At 38.7% G+C, this 16,850-nt stretch overlaps 1 protein-coding gene across 1 annotated transcript; it reads right to left on the bottom strand.

The window, feature by feature from the left end:
- Positions 1-12,386: 12,386 nt before the first annotated feature.
- LOC118493088 (tripartite motif-containing protein 16-like) lies at positions 12,387-14,003 on the bottom strand. The gene is made up of 2 exons (XM_035991620.1): positions 12,843-14,003; positions 12,387-12,548 (listed from the first exon to the last, which is right to left on the bottom strand). The coding sequence occupies exons 1-2, from the start codon at positions 13,995-13,997 to the stop codon at positions 12,387-12,389; spliced, it is 1,317 nt and encodes a 438-aa protein (XP_035847513.1). The 5' UTR covers positions 13,998-14,003.
- Between the last annotated feature and the right edge of the window lie 2,847 nt (positions 14,004-16,850).

The raw sequence follows: 16,850 nt of genomic DNA on the forward strand, positions 1-16,850 counted from the left end.
CTTAAACAGCTAGCAACTGCCGCTCTGTAGCACGAAGCTCTGTAGCGGCTCAAACAGCTAGCAACTCTCACTCTGTAGCATGGAGCTCTGTAGCAGCTTAAACAATTAGCAACTCTCACTCTGTAGCATGGAGCTCTGTAGCGGCTTAAACAGCTAGCAACTGCCGCTCTGTAGCGGCTTAAACAGCTAGCAACTGCCGCTCTGTAGCACGAAGCTCTGTAGCGGCTCAAACAGCTAGCAACTCTCACTCTGTGGCATGGAGCTCTGTAGCAGCTCAAACAGCTAGCAACTGCCGCTCAGCAGACTGTTGGCACTGAACACATGGCTTTCAACTGCATGTACCGTCCACTCTCTGCAGTTCATTGATGATTTTAACTTTTTCTGGAACTGCAGACATCTTTTTAAAGCGGATGGACTATTCCTTAACAAGCCAGGAGTAAAGCTGTTCACCTCCAACCTACTTTACTTTCTGCACCACACATCTGCTCCCTCAGCCAAGGACACGAGACAAGACGAATCTAAACAAGAGGAAGACATAACAAAGCACGGCAGTGATACACCACAGCCCCCACCTGAGCAGAGATTTGACCATGGGAGATCTCAAAGCAGAGACGAGAAATTTCAACCCCCCACTTCACCCGTCTAACACCCCTCAAACCCCCTCACCAACCCCGACGCCTTTGAGGATCTGTATACCCCGCCCATGCCATCGCTCTCTCAACTCACCCTTTCCCCTCTTTCCCCCTGCCCCATGTTGGAGTTCACTGAACAGATGAAGCAGCTGGTAGATGCTGGAACCAAATTTTTTATTCGCCCCCGGCCAAAAGTAAAACGCCAGGCACCTCTGCTAGAATGGCAGCTAACTCCTTCTCCCCAGACTGATAAGTATGCTTGTGTACAAAATGCAGCAAGCTTTAACTGATATGTGGCGGGCCCAGGCTGCACGCCTAGTAGCACTCATGACTCTTTCCAGGACAAGCCTGGGCCCTGTGTATTCAATTCTTCCTCAATTTATGTTGTGATAGGTAATAGAAAAAGAATGGTGAATCCGCTAAGTAAGAAGAAGCACTTAACTCCAAACTTTTTTAGCATCCATTCCTCGTCAGCCACAGCCTGTCCCAAAAAATTAGACAGATAATTATTTTAACACGCTAACATTAGCCTTATTAAACGTCAAGTCTTTAGCGGGTAAATCATTTTGAATCAATGAGTTTATCATTAAGCAAAATCTTGATTTTATGTTTTTAACTAAAACATGGTTGGACCATAATAACAGTGCTGCTGTTCTCATCGAGTCAGCTCCCCCTAACTTCAGTTTTATGAGTGAGAATAGAGTGAATAAGAAAGGAGGTGGAGTCACCATTTTGACTCAATCCAATGTATGCAAATATCTTATGGAAATTTTGTTTCTTTTGAATATGTGGCTCTTCAGCTGAAGCCCTCCCCTTGAGCTATATTTCTAAATATCTACAGGCCACCTAAATACTGTGCAACCTTCTTCGATGACTTTCCTGAACTGCTGTCTATAATCTGTATTAACTTTGACTGTGTGGTTATTGCTGGTGATTTTAACACTCATGTTGACAACCCCCAGGACAGAGGGACCAAAGAACTGTGTTGTGTTTTTGAGAACTATGGCCTGACTCAGCATGTGACGGACCCCACACACTATCAGGGGAACTGGACTTGATTATCTCCAAGGGTCTGAACATTTCCAAGGTTGTGGTGACTGATGTGATGACTTCTCAGTGCACAAACGTGTCCAAACAAAGGTAATCAGAAAACGGTATATCATTGAAAACACCAGTGAAACATTCATTCAGCTTTTCTCCTCCACACCTGCCCTCTCTGGGCTCTCAGTCACTGAGCTTGTAGATAATTTCAACTGGAAAATTACAAATGTTATTGATGCCACTGCTCCCACTAAGGTCAAAACTGTCTCTGGTAAGAAAAGATCTCTATGGAGAAATGCCAAACTGGTAAGAACAGAAAAAAGAGTGTCGAAAAGCTAATCTCCAGGTCCATTATGACACCTATAAAGAGAGACTTTGCATTTATAATTTGGAACTGAGGAATGCAAGGCGGTCCTTCTTCTCGGACATTATCGCCAGAAACACTAATAATTCACTCTGAACTTTTATCTATCAAGGCCTGCAATGAATTTGCCATCTTCTTCAGAGACAAAATTCAGAAAAGTAGACGGTCAGTGCCTCCATATCAAGTACAGGATATGTGTTGTCACAGTGTCCATGCAAAACAAATTCCAATATAACGCAATTTCATACAATCAACCATAAAAACCTGGAAGACATTATACAACATCTGAAAACCTCCTGGTGCCTTGATATTCTACCAATGGATGTTTTCAAAAATGTTGCAAATTGTTTGGCTTCAGATCTTCTACAGATTGTAAACACGTCTCTTCTCTCAGGTATCTTCCCACAGGCCCTGAAAACTGTCATTAAGTCATTAAGCCACTCTTAAAAAAGAACAATCTAGACACGTCACTAATGAGCAACTATAGGCCGATATCAAACCTTCTATTTTTAAGTAAATTCATTGAAAAAGCGGTTTTTCAACAACTCAACATTTTCTTGTCACTAAACAACAGTTTTGATGCATTCCAGTTTGGTTTTCAACCACACCACAGCACTGAGACAGCTCTTGTTAAAGTCTTTAATGACATCCACTTAAACACAGATAGTGGCAATACTACAGTCTTAGTGTTACTTGATACTTGATACGACTACCATTTGTAGTAGGACTGAACGATTTTTTTTCCCAAATATTGCGATTGCGATTTGATTATTTTTTTAAGCTCTTTGTCTTCTGTATTATTCAACAAAGAATAATAATATAATAATTTATAGTATGAACACACAATTACACACTAGACAGTTAAATAAGTAAAAATATAGTGTGTATATACACACACACACACACACACACACACACACACACACACACACACACACACACACACACACACACACACACACACACACAACAGTGTATTTTTTTACAGTGCACAGAGAGGAGCTGCCTCCAGCCCCTCCCCCTCGTGAAGTTGCGTGCTGCCGTGTGCACTTGTTCAGAGAGGCTATCGTTACGTTAGCATGTTGCTGGTGTTCTTGCCGTGGGATTAACTGTACTAATAAAACTGTTGAAACTCCGCGGCCACGCTGCTGTGAAAGCTCCCCGAACGTCATTTATCAGAGTCTGGTTGTTACCCCTCTCAGTGGCAGCTCCTCCACGCCATATCTTTATAACGGAGCTAACCGGAGCTAAGCGCTAATCAGAGCTAATCGTTGCCAACCAAGCCTTCAGTTCTGCGAGCCTGTATCCATTAACTGCATGTATAGACTCAAGCCCAAATAAAACCCTTCATTTTATTAAAATGGCTGTAAAAGTTTTAAACTACAACTCAGAGTTGTTTGAATGACAGAAATCAGCTCAAGGTACGGCGTAGCGTTAGCGTGCTAGTTGATGCTTTCTCTGCGGAGTGCAGACTGATTTGCTCTCGCGAGTCATGTGACCAAATCGCAGCCTTTGAGATTAGGAAATCGCGTTTTAACATATCGCGATATTATCGCAAATGCAATTAATCGTTCAGCCCTAATTTGTAGTCACTGTTCCATTATCTTTGTGACTATTATTGCCACTGTTCATCACACCCCCAACCGGCACCGTCAGACACCACCTACCAAGAGTCTGGGTCTGTCCCAGGTTTCTTCCTAAAAGGGAGTTTTTCCTCGCCACTGTCGCATTAGCCACTGCTAATGCTTGCTTTTGGGGGAATTAATGGAATTGTTGGGTCTTTGTAAATTATAGAGTGTGGTCTACACCTACTCTATCTGTAAAGTGTCACGAGATAACTCTTGTAATGTTTTGATACTATAAATAAAATTGAATTGAATTGTTAATATCTTTTAGCCTCTGTGTTCCCTTTGGCTTGCGTCAGATCATTTTGTGTTGGTTCCTGTCGTGTCTCCCCGTGTCAGCTCTAGTCAGTTTCTGTGCTATCTGTATTTTCCTGTTTTTGTACTTCCTTTGTTTTTTGTATTCCCAGTTCTTTTTTACTACACTCTGGCATTGTTTTTTTGCCTGCTGCAGCTCTCAGGACTCCCTTGGTTTATGAGTATCTTGTTTTTTGGTCTAATAAATCTTCAACTCAAAGTTTCTCCTGCCTGCCTGCTCTCTGTGATTGGGTGCTATTATTCCCTGCTACGTTCAGGGACTTCAGTATAGAGAGATAAAGAAGGGGAATGACTTGGAATACATAGTTACAGTATAGAGTTATAAGTATAGAGAAGTTAGTGATGAATTAATACTATCTATTGATAAAAATCATGATATCGAGAAATTATGTTGTGAAATTAGCAGTGGTATATATATCAATTCCAATAATAAATAAGATAAAATAAAATAAGATAGCAAAGATACAAATGCGAGAACTACAGAAAAAAATATACTTAGAGGGATGAAAAAGAATGTACGTGTATATACAAGTGTAGAATACAATTTACAACCTACATACATAGTATATATACAAAATAAAATATGAAGTAACCAGTGTGCAGGTAGCATAATAGTGCAACGGTGTAATGTGTGAGGTAATAAGATTTTATGAGAAATTATCTCAAACACAGCTGCGACATCGAAGCTTTCAGAGCTTCTTAGAGAAGGTGCTCCTCTGTTGGACCAGTGTGGGGGGATGTAGAGGGTGGTCGGGGTTATCCATGATAGATAACAGTTTGTTCAGTGACTTCCTCTCCACCGCAGCTTCAAATGTCACCTTTGCAGCCAATAACAGAGCCAGCCTTCCTGATCAGTGTGTGTCGCTGGCTCCGATGCTGCTGCCCCAGCAGATGGCGGACGAGGACAGAGCGCTGGCCACGACAGACTGGTAGAACATCTCCAACATTCTGCTGCACACAAGGGATCTCAGCTTCCTCAGGAAATAGAGGCTGCTCATCCCCTTCTTGTAAACAGCAGTGCTGTTGATTTTCCAGTGGAGCCTGTTGTCAATGTTAACACCCAGGTATCTGTACTCCTCAACCATGTTCATCAATCAAGATGTTGCTGTGTCGTGCGACAGCCTGTGCTGCAGCCATGGTGTAGTATGTCAAAAAAAAGTGATAAAGAAGTCATAGTATAGCATGTCGAAAAAAGTGATAAAAAAAGTAATAGTATAGTATGTCAAAAAAGTGATGAAAAGTCATAGTATGTCGAAAAAAGTGTTAAAAAGTCATAGTATAGCATGTCAAAAAAGTGCTAAAAAGTCATAATATAGTATGTTGAAAAAAGGGATAAAAAAGTCATAGTATGATGTCGAAAAAAGTCATAGTATGCCTGTTTACTGTGTCTGTATTTGGTTACTAACAACCTGATCTGTTTGTGATCAGATCTCTGATCTAAGCTATAGGATTATTTATTCTCTGGTATGATTGTTGACTATGTATTGTTGTATGTTGTGTCTGAATGTGCCTGACCACAAATGAAGTTCCCTCACTGGACAAATAAAGTTCTTTGAATTGTGATTTCGATTGACTATGTCGAAAAAAGTGAGGAAAAAATCATGGTATAGTATGTCGAAAAAAGTCATAGTATAGTATGTTGAAAAAAGTCATAGTATAGTATGATGAAAAAAGTCATAGTATAGTATGTTGAAAAAAGTCATAGTATAGTATGTTGAAAAAAAAGGGATAAAAAGTCATAGTCGAAAAAGGTAATTATAATTACATGTCATTTAGCTGATGCTTTTATCCAAAGTGACTTACAATTGCTATTTATGTCAGAGGTTACACACCACTGGAGTAACTAGGAGTTAAGTGTCTTGCTCAGGGACACATTGGTTGATGTATCACAGTGGGATTCAAACCCCCGTCTCCCACACCAAAGGGCTGTGTCACATCCACTGCACCATCACCACCCAGTATGTTGGAAATAGTGTTAAAAGGCATAGTATAGTATGTCGAAAAAAGTAATAGTATGTATGTCGAATAAAGTGATTAAAAAAAGACATATTATAGTATTTTGAAAAAAAGTGATAAAAAAGTAATTATATAGTATGTCGAAAGAATTTATAAAAAAGTCATATTGTAGTATGTCAAAAAGTGATAAAAAAGTCATAGTGAAGCATGTCGAAAACAGTGATAAAAAAGTCATAGTATGTTGAAAAAAATTATGAAAACATCGTACTATGGTATGTTGAAAAAAGGATATAAAGTCATAGTATAGCATGTTGGATGGAAAAGTGATAGTATAGCATTTCTAAAAAAATCTTATTATAGTATGTCAAAAAAGTGATAAAAAGTTGTAGTATAGTATGTCGAAAAAAACTCATAGTATAGAGTGTCGAAAAAAGGGATAAAAAAAGTCATAGTATAGTATGTCGAAAAAAGTCGTAGTATAGTGTAATGTGTACTATGTCTGTATTTGGTTACTAACAACCTGATCTGTTTGTGATCAGATCTCTGATCTAAGATATAGGATTATTTATTCTCTGGTATGATTGTTGACTATGTATTGTTGTATGTTGTGTCTGAATATGCCTGACCACAAATGAAGTTCCCTCACGGGACAAATAAAGTTCTTTGAATTGTGATTTTGATTAATTATGTCGAAAAAAGTGAGGAAAAAATCATGGTGTAGCATGTCGAAAAAAGTCATAGTATAGCATGTCGAAAAAAGTGATAAAAAAGTCATAGTCGAAAAAGGCAATTATAATTACATGTCATTTAGCTGATGCTTTTAGCCAAAGTCACTTGCAATTGCTATATATGTCAGAGGTCACACACCACTGGAGTAACCAGGGGTTAAGTGTCTTGCTCAGGGACACATTGGTTGATGTATCACAGTGGGACTTGAACCCCCGTCTCCCACACCAAAGGGATGTATCACATCCACTGCACCATCACCACCCAGTATGTCAGATAAAGTGATAAAAAAGTCATAGTATAGCATGTCGTGATGGAAAAGTCATAGTATAGCATGTCTAAAAAAGTCATATATTATATTATGTTGAAAAAGTGATAAAAAGTCATAGTATAGTATGTCGAAAACAGTGATCAAAAAGTTATAGTATAATATGTCGAAAAAAGTGATTAAAAAAGTAATAGTATAGCATGTCTAAAAAAAGTCATAGTATAGTATGTCAAAAAAGTGAAAAAAAGTCATACTATAGTATGTCGAAAAAAGTGATTAAAAAAGTTATAGTATAATATGTCGAAAAAAGTGATAAAAAAGTCATAGTATAGCATGTCTAAAAAAAGTCATACTATAGCATGTAAAAAAGTGATAAACAGTCATAGTCTAATATGTTGAAAAAAGTGATAAAAAAGTGATAATATAGTATGTCTAAAAAAACTGATAAAAAAGTCATAGTATAGTATGTTGTGATGGAAAATGTCTAAAAAAGTCATATTATATTATGTTGAAAAGTGATAAAAAGTCATAGTATAGTTTGTTGAATAAAGTGAAAAAAAAGTCATAGTATAGTATGTCGGAAAAAGTGATGAAAAAGTCATAATATAGTATGTCAAAAAAGTGATAAAAAGTAATACTATAGTATGTTGAAAAAAGTGATTAAAAAAGTCATAGTATAGTATGTCGAAAAATTTTATGAAAAAGTCATAGTCAAAAAAAGTCATTATTATTACATGTCATTTAGCTGCATTTTATCCAAAGCAACTTACAATTGCCATATAAATCAGAGGTTGCACTCCACTAGGGTAACCAGGGGTTAAGTGTCTTGCTCAGGCACACATTGGTTGATGTATCACAGTGGGACTTGAACCCCCGTCTCCCACACCAAAGGGATGTGTCACATCCACTGCGCCATCTCCACCCAGTATGTCAGAAAAAGTGATAAAAAGTCATTGTATAGTATGTCAAAAAAAAGGATAAAAAGTCATAGTATAGTATGTCGAAAAAAGTCGTAGTGTAGTATAATGTGTATTGTGTCTTTATTTGGTTACTAACAACCTGATCTGTTTGTGATCAGATCTCTGATCTAAGATATAGGATTATTTATTCTCTGGTATGATTGTTGACTATGTATTGTTGTATGTTGTGTCTGAATGTGCCTGACCACAAATGAAGTTCCCTCACTGGACAAATAAAGTTCTTTGAATTGTGATTTTGATTAACTATGTCGAAAAAAGTGAGGAAAAAATCATGGTATAGTATGTCGAAAAAAGTCATAGTATAGCATGTTGAAAAAGACATAGTATAATATGTCGAAAAAAGTGTTAAAAAGTCATAGTATAGCATGTCGTGATGGAAAAGTGATAGTATAGCATGTCTAAAAAAGTCATATTATATTATATTGAAAAAGTGATAAAAAGTCATAGTTTAGTTTGTTGAAAAAAAGGATATAAACTCATAGTATAGTATGTCGAAAAAAGTCATTGTACAGTATGTCGAAAAAAGTGATAAAAAAGTCATAGTATAGTATTTCAAAAAAAAGTCGTAGTATAGTGTAATGTGTACTATGTCTTTATTTGGTTACTAACAACCTGATCTGTTTGTAATCAGATCTCTGATCTAAGATATAGGATTATTTATTCTCTGGTATGATTGTCATGGCATGTCAAAAAGTGATAAAAAAAGTCATAGTATAATATGTTGAAAAAAGTGATAAAAAAGTAATACTATAGCATGTCGAAAATAGTGATAAAAAAGTCATAGTATAGTATGTCGAAAAATTTTATGAAAAAGTCATAGTCAAAAAAAAGTCATTATTATTATTACATGTAGTTTAGATGACGCTTTTAACCAAAGCAAATTATAATTGCCAATTTGTCAGAGGTCACACACCACTGGAGTAACTAGGAGTTAAGTGTCTTGATCAGGGACACATTGGTTGATGTATCACAGTGGGATTCAAACCCAGGTGTATGTTAGTATAATATGTTGAAAAAAGTGATAATATAGTATGTCTAAAAAACGTGATAAAAGTCATAGTATAGCATGTCAAAAAAAGCGATAAAAAAGTCATAGTATAGTATGTCTAAAAAGTGATACTATAGCATGTCGAAAAAAAGTTATGAAAAGTCATAGTCGAAAAAAGTCATTATTATTACATGTCATTTAGCTGCATTTTATCCAAAGCAACTTACAATTGCCATATAAATCAGAGGTTACACTCCACTGGAGTAACCAGGGGTTAAGTGTCTTGCTCAGGTACACATTGGTTGATGTATCACAGTGGGATTTGAACCCCCGTCTCCCACACCAAAGGCACATGTCATATCCAGTGCGCCATCTTGCAGCCAGAGTGTTTTTCAAAAAGTACAAGATGAAACGTTTAAAGACTATTTGAGAATGAAAACCAAAGTTTGGTCTTTGAGTATTTATTTATATTTGCAAATATAAGGAACACAGTTTCACAAGAACATCAGCACAGTGGAAGGTGTCTTCTTCGAATGAGAAAAAGCACACAGCTTATATGCATCTTCAGTGAGATAGAAAGACATGCCCCCTGCCTAAACATGACTCAACATTTCTTACAATTAATCAAACATAGTAGACATTCAGGACCCACTTCCCTTCTTCCACTCTGTACCACTTTCTACGCCAAGGTTAGACATCCCGTTTATCTCAACTATGTGAGAAGTCTCAACTATCCAGGGAGAAATGAATGTACCGGGAGAGATAGTTTAGGGTGACCTTGTAGCCCCTATCTGTTCAGAGAAACAGTGCTTCACTATGTTCCAGACTTTGTGGCTCCTACTATCAATATGTGAGAATAGAAAAACTCACTTTCAGCATTGTGAGAGAAAGTAAAACAGAAATAAGACAAGAATATAAACAATCATGCTTAAATGTAATTGTGCCATTACAATAGTATGTCAGATAAAGTGATAAAAAGTCATAGTATAGTATGTTGAAAAAAGTTATAGTATAGTATAATGTGTATTGTGTCTGTATTTGGTTACTAACAACCTGATCTGTTTGTAATCAGATCTCTGATCTAAGATATAGGATTATTTATTCTCTGGTATGATTGTTGACTATGTATTGTTGTATGTTGTGTCTGAATATGCCTGACCACAAATGAAGTTCCCTCACGGGACAAATAAAGTTCTTTGAATTGTGATTTTGAGTGACTATGTCGAAAAAAGTGAGGAAAAAAATCATGGTGCAGCATGTCAAAAAAGTCATTCTACAGTATGTCAAAAAAAAGTGATAAAAAAGTCATAGTATAGCATGTCGAAAAAGTCATAGTGTAGTATGTTGAAAAAAGTGATCGTATAGGATGTTGAAAAAAGTCATAGTATAGCATGTCAAAAAAAGTGATAAAAAAGTCATAGTGTAGTATGTCGAAAAAAATTGATAAAAAACTCAATATATAGCATGTTGAAAAAAGTCATGTCTGAAAAACTGTAACCATACTTGAAAACCACTTTAACAGAATTGCCGTGACTCACTGTGACTTCAACAAAACTGCAGAGCCGACTTAGTTTGCTTGAGTTTACTCCGTCCGCACCTCTGCGTGTGTGTGTGTGTGTGTGTCGGAGCTCGCTCTCTGTCAGTATGCAGAGAGGACAGATAAGCTTGTGCTTGACGCTTTTCGAACAGAAATTTGGCACCTAAAGATAAATAATTTTTCGATACTCATAGGAAGTATCAACGTTCGGTGCCCAGCCCTAATAGCTACTCAATAAGAAAAGACTTATTGTTTAGTCCCAAAAAGATGAAGTTAACGTTCTATTTTCCCAGTTTTCAAAGCTGATGTTTTCTCTTGGTGTCGTTGGCTTCTACATCTACAGGAAGTCCCACTCTGAGAAGAACGCCTTTAGGAGGAACCCGTCTGACCCCAAACTGTCTAGTAAGTTCTCCTTCAGGCTTAAAGCTGATTATGATTTGATTACCCTCCAAAGGAAAATGACTGAGGCTGACTGGCTTTAGGAGCTCTGTGGTTATCTCCACAGCAGAGTTACAGTATGTCCACAGTTGTTGTCTTTTGTTAAAAAATAACATTACGTTTACTCAGACCATCTTCAGATAGCTTATTACATATTATTGATAATAAAATATCTTCAGAAGCCTGCAATTACTATATTTGGGGCTGATTTGGCTCATTTGATCATGTTTGAAAAAGAGAAAAGTTGTCGATAATAAAATTCTTTTTTTCACATCCTTTTGATTGACTTCTGATCTTGTTTTGTGCTTTGGTTTCTGTTATTTGAATGTTACTTGGGCATGTACCTACCATCTACCTGAAGCTGCCTGTGATTTATTTCTACAATAAATCCCTGGAAACAAACCTGCTGCCCAGCTGTTTGCATCTGGGTGCTGCCTGTGTGGCCTCACCCTCACCGGTGTGACACATGGATTGTATCTCACGTCTGCCCTATAAAGAAAGTGTACAGCTTTTACATTTGTAAAGTAAAGAATGTTCTGCTCTGCTTAAGAAAGGTATCTTTGGAATAACAATGAGTGATTGTTTAAATCCCTGGAAGTCCTCAGGATATGGTCCATGGTGCTGAAACAGAGCCTTGTTACTAAAACAGAGGGGACTGTCCATGGTGCTGAAACAGAGCCTTGTTACTAAAACAGAGGGGACTGTCCATGGTGCTGAAACAGAGTATTGTTATAATGTTGTTATAAAACAGAGGGGACTGTCCATGGTGCTGAAACAGAGCCTTGTTACTAAAACAGAGCAGCGCTGTCAATTTTGCTGAAACGGAGCGTTGTTACCAAAGATCCTCTAAACTAAAGATGGCGAGTTTCCGGCAGCACCAGTGGAATGAAACGGTACATACTTCCTGTCTCCTAAAGGGGCGTGGCCTCGTTAGAACGTGTAGTGAACAAATAAGAGGATCTTTCTGTGTTGTTTAAATGATATAGAAAATGAGGTATATTGTGTTTTCTACTGTCCTTTTTATTGTGAACAGCATGATGCTTTGTTTTAGTCAGATAAAAACAGATATTGTAAATATGGATGATGTTCAAAGACTGAGACGGCTGTTCACATGTTATCTTGAGAAATCCTGAGAGAAGAGAAAAAAAGATGTTTACCGAGATGATCTGTAGATATTAGTTGTTGTTTGTTATTCATGTATTTCTCCACGTTATGTATCTGCGGGACAGGAAGATGTCTGTTAAATAGCGGTGTCTTGTAATCCCATGTGGGACGGGCCAAATGTTTGACGTGACCCAGAAATCAAATCAAACTAAAAGTGTATTTAGTTTCTCTTCCACTGCATGGCTCTGAAGAGAGAAAGCACCAGACCTCCTTTATCCTACACACTTTGTTCTCTTTGTGGACATTTGTAAAGAAATCTAGATTTACATTTATTAATTTGACGGACCAAATGTTGTTATCATAATCATAATCAATAACTCATTCTTCTCTTTTACATAGCTGAGATTCTGGTTCAAACAAAGTGATTGTGTGGATGAAGTGAATGTGTTGATGAAATCATTGAACAAGAGTCTTTGAACAGACTCCTTCGACATGTAATAGCCTGCAGAGGGAAGTCCATATACGGTCGGACAGGTGTGTCTTCAGGTTCACGGCTGTGCTGGGAGGGTTTGATCTGCAGAGACAGAAACACACAGAGACAGAGACACACAGAGAAACACAGAGACACACAGAGAAACACAGAGACACACAGAGACAGAGACACATAGAGACAGACAGAGACAAAGACACAAAGAGACAGAGACACACTGAGACAGAACCCACGGTATCGGCGCCTATGGGTCAGAGACACACCTGATCTATCTTCTATTACCTATTACCTTGTACCTGTAATGTTAGTATGATTTTAGTGAGGTAAGATGTTTTACTTCTTATTTTAAAGCATGTTATAATGAAGAGCATTCAATACATTCTTGTATGCAACTGCTACATCAACTCCTCCTCTCCCTCTCCTCTCCACCTCCCAGTAACAACGTCCAGTCAGACTCTCTCTACTCAGGACCTGAGACCTGTTAGTGAATCTGTCTGGGTGAATAGAATAAGACTGTTTTTGTCTCATTAATGTTGCTTTCCTGTTCCCCTCAGATAATAACAGCTGTGTGTTTGCTGTGTTTGGATCCAGTGTGATTTCACGTGAATATTTTAAGAATCCAGCTCTGGTCTTGGGCTCTGGTTGTGGCAGTAAAACGTCCACTTCAGTCCCTGTCAGTGAGACGTTTGTCCACTTCTCTCTCAGGACGTCCTGTAGTTTATCTCTGACTTCTGACACGGACGCTGTCAAGTCCTCAAAGCAGCTCAGAGGACAGATATGGATGCTGGATGTAGATTGGCTGAGTGGTGACAGTGAGGGGTAGTTGTGTAGAAACTGGTTGTGATCCTCTGTGTGTGAGAGCTTCTTCAGCTCAGCGTCTTTCCTCTTCAGCTCAGTGATCTCCTGCTCCAGCTTCTCCTGAAGCTCTTTGACTCGACTCACTTCACTTTTCTGCTGGGATCTGACCTGCTGCTTCACATCAGAACTTCTTTTCTCCAGGAGACGGATCAGCTCAGTGAAGATCTTCTCGCTGTCCTCCACTGCTTTATCAGCAGAGAGATTGATGGCCTCCACCTGCTGTTGAAGCAGCTTCACATCTTTCTCTCTGTCCTGGATTCTCTGCTGGATGTTTTGTCGACTCCCCTCGAGCTCTCTCTGCCTCTCAGCTCTCTCTGCTGCAGCTGAGACTGTGTCGTGGCCTTTATGTTCCTCCACAGAGCAGAGATAACAGATAAGCTGCTGATCAGTACGGCAGAACATCTTCATCACCTCATCATGACGAGAGCAGACGTTCTCCTGGAGCTTCTTGGACGGCTCCACCAGCTTGTGTTTCTTTAACTGAGCTACATCGTAATGACGATGAAGGTGTTTCTCACAGTAAGAGACAAGACAGATCAGACAGGACTTGTGTGCTTTGAGTTTTCTCCCGGTGCAGACATCACAGGCCACATCTTCAGCTCCAGCATAGCAGTGATCAGCAGGAGCAGCTTGGAGTCCAGTCTTCTTCAGCTCCTCCACTAAATCTACTAACATGGTGTTTTTCAGAAAGACAGGCCTCGGTGTGAACGTCTTCCTGCACTGAGGGCAGCTGTAACTGTACTTAGGGTTAGGGTTACGTGGACCATGTTGTCGCTGCCCCATTTAAAACTCACCTCTCCTCCAATAACCTGTTTGAACCATTTCAATCTAGATTCCGCTCTTAAACCGCACTGAAACAGCCCTCCTCAAAGTCACCAATGACCTCCTCCTCTCCACTGACTCTGGCCACCTCACCATTCTTATCATGCTTGACCTCACTGCGACACCATCAACCACTTCATCCTCCTGTCTCGACTGGAAACCTACTGCAACATCAGTGGCATCGCACTCTCCTAGCTCCGTTCCTATCTCACCAACAGACAACAGTTCATACACATCGACAACTGCACCTCCTCCATTGCTCCTGTGTCACAAGGCATCCCCCAAGGTTTGGTGCTTGGTACTCTCCTTTTCATCCTTTACATCCTGCCACTCGGAAATATCATACGCTACGCTGATGACGTCTAGATCTACATCTCTACCAAATCCATCACCACAGCTATATCCTCCACCCTGACCAACTGCCTCACCGATATTCAAACCTGGATGCAAACCAACTTCCTCCAACTCAACTACAATAAATCCAACTTGATGCTCATCGGCCCAAAATCCAGCTAGCCCTTCCCATTCTGAGCGTGTTTTAACTCCTACGGTGGCCGAACCCGAAATGACCTCTTAGTATCTCCATCATTTACACGCAGCTGTTCTAGCCACTCCAATATTAACTTTGGTCTTGTTGCTTTGCGCGTTCTCGCGTGTTGTCGTTCTAATTCTCTTTTCGCTTCCCTGGCGAGTAAACTCCCCCTTGCATTCGTCACGATGCCACTGAGTGTAAGAGGGCGAAAGGTGGAGGTATGTCCCTCTTTGGCTAATGTATTTTAAAGATGGTGGCGCAACATGGCGGCCGTCATCCGAGCGACTCACTCATGTATTCTGAATGATTCTAAATGTCAGATTCTACGCTTACGAGAATACTTTGATTAGTTGGTGGAAGTAATTACACATGAATGAGCACATATTTGTTAATGAACAACGTTTTTTTATTAAGAAACAACTCAGAAAATTACACAGTGTAGGTTTAAGTAAAATACAAGTACCTCAGAATGATACTTACATCCAGTACTGGAGTAAATGTCCGTAGTTCCTCTCCACCGTGTAGTAATCACACTCCACCGGTGTTGCTCGTTATGACGGCGACCAGCAGATGGAGACAAATCATTGGTCTGGATATCTGAAAAAACAGACGCTGTAATCCCTAAAACAACGGCTCAGAAACATCAAAAACACTTTGAAATGTTTCACAGTCTGGCTCAGGGGTTCTCCTTTGTCTCGAGGGAATTCCATCGCCTCGCTTCCCACACAAAGGTGATAAATGTGTGGAAGGTAGCAGTGGTGGAATGTAACTAAGTACATTTACTCCAGTACTGTACTTCAGTCCAAATGTTGAGGTACTTGTACTTTACTTGAGTCTTCTTTTCATGCCACTTTCTACTTCTACTCCGCTACATTTCAGAGAGAAATATTGTACTTTTTACTCCACTACATTCATCTGACAGCTTTAGTAACTAGTTACTTTACACATTACAGTTTTCCATTGCTAAACAACAGTGGGCACAACTTTAGCTACAGTCTGCACAGCAGCAGTTCATGTGAACCAAACTCTAGTTTGTTTTTTCATTTTTTTAACACAGTTGTAGTGCGCTGGGTTTACCTTTTTACAGGTACATATATCTGGCAACCCGGCCTGGCTGTCAAACTGGGCAGTTGATACCAACACACAGGCCAAAACACAGACAGACATTCTGTCACGGAACGGAAATTTCAAAAGGAGAAAATACTGGCATTAGCATTGTTGTCAGAAAAGATAGTATTTCAACTTAGCATGTTTCCTTAATATCTGATGACGCATTGGGGTCATTTTGGGATTTATTACAGTAAATATATTACATATTGAACCTTTAATAATTCCACATTATCAATTAAATATAGTTTTATGAAAAATGTTCATTAACTTCTGAACAAACATTTGACACAAGCAATAGACACTGTACCAGTCTACACTATTGTCTGTACTTAGGTAAACAACACAACATTAATCCACATTCACATCCCAACTATCATATGCACTTTAAGATGATTTCTGTTTGACTAATTGCTAATTTAACTCCCTTTTTAAAACTGATCTCACTTGTAATCTGTGTTAAATGCAGTGGTAATATGTTCCAGTTTGACATCGCCCTATACATGACTTCTTTATGGCATTAGTTTTAGGTAAAGGCAGTGTGAAGCGTCTCATGAAGGCTTGCCTAGTGTTGTGATAGTGTCTGTCACGTGATAATGTGAAAGGTCATCATGTGACGTGGGGTGGAATTCATTTCATCATTCTATTTGCCAAATTATATATTCACAAGCAGACATTTTCTAATTAATTTCCCCAATGTTGTACCTTTTCTATTAGAACTAAAAGCTCTACTCAAGTCACTTAAATTGTTAAACAACAAAACAAGTATTAAACTTGTAGAAACTGTAGAGCTTTTCCCCCTGAAACCTCTGACTAATTCTGATTTCATATGTTTACATGTACCTCTTTTTTTTGATGTAATGAATGTTATTTTATTGTTTGTATTGTCTCGTGTGTTTTTTTATTCATATCTTTATGAGAATTACACTTGATGTTTTTGTGCTATTGATGTTTACCTGCTTCTTTGTATAAAGACTAGGGCTGTCAAACGATTCATTTTTTTAATCGCGATTAATCGCCAAATTTCTATAGTTAATCACAATTAATCGAATGTTTTATCACATGAA

This window comes from Sander lucioperca, chromosome 14, assembly GCF_008315115.2.
Source record: "Sander lucioperca isolate FBNREF2018 chromosome 14, SLUC_FBN_1.2, whole genome shotgun sequence".
Lineage (NCBI taxonomy): Eukaryota > Metazoa > Chordata > Actinopteri > Perciformes > Percidae > Sander > Sander lucioperca.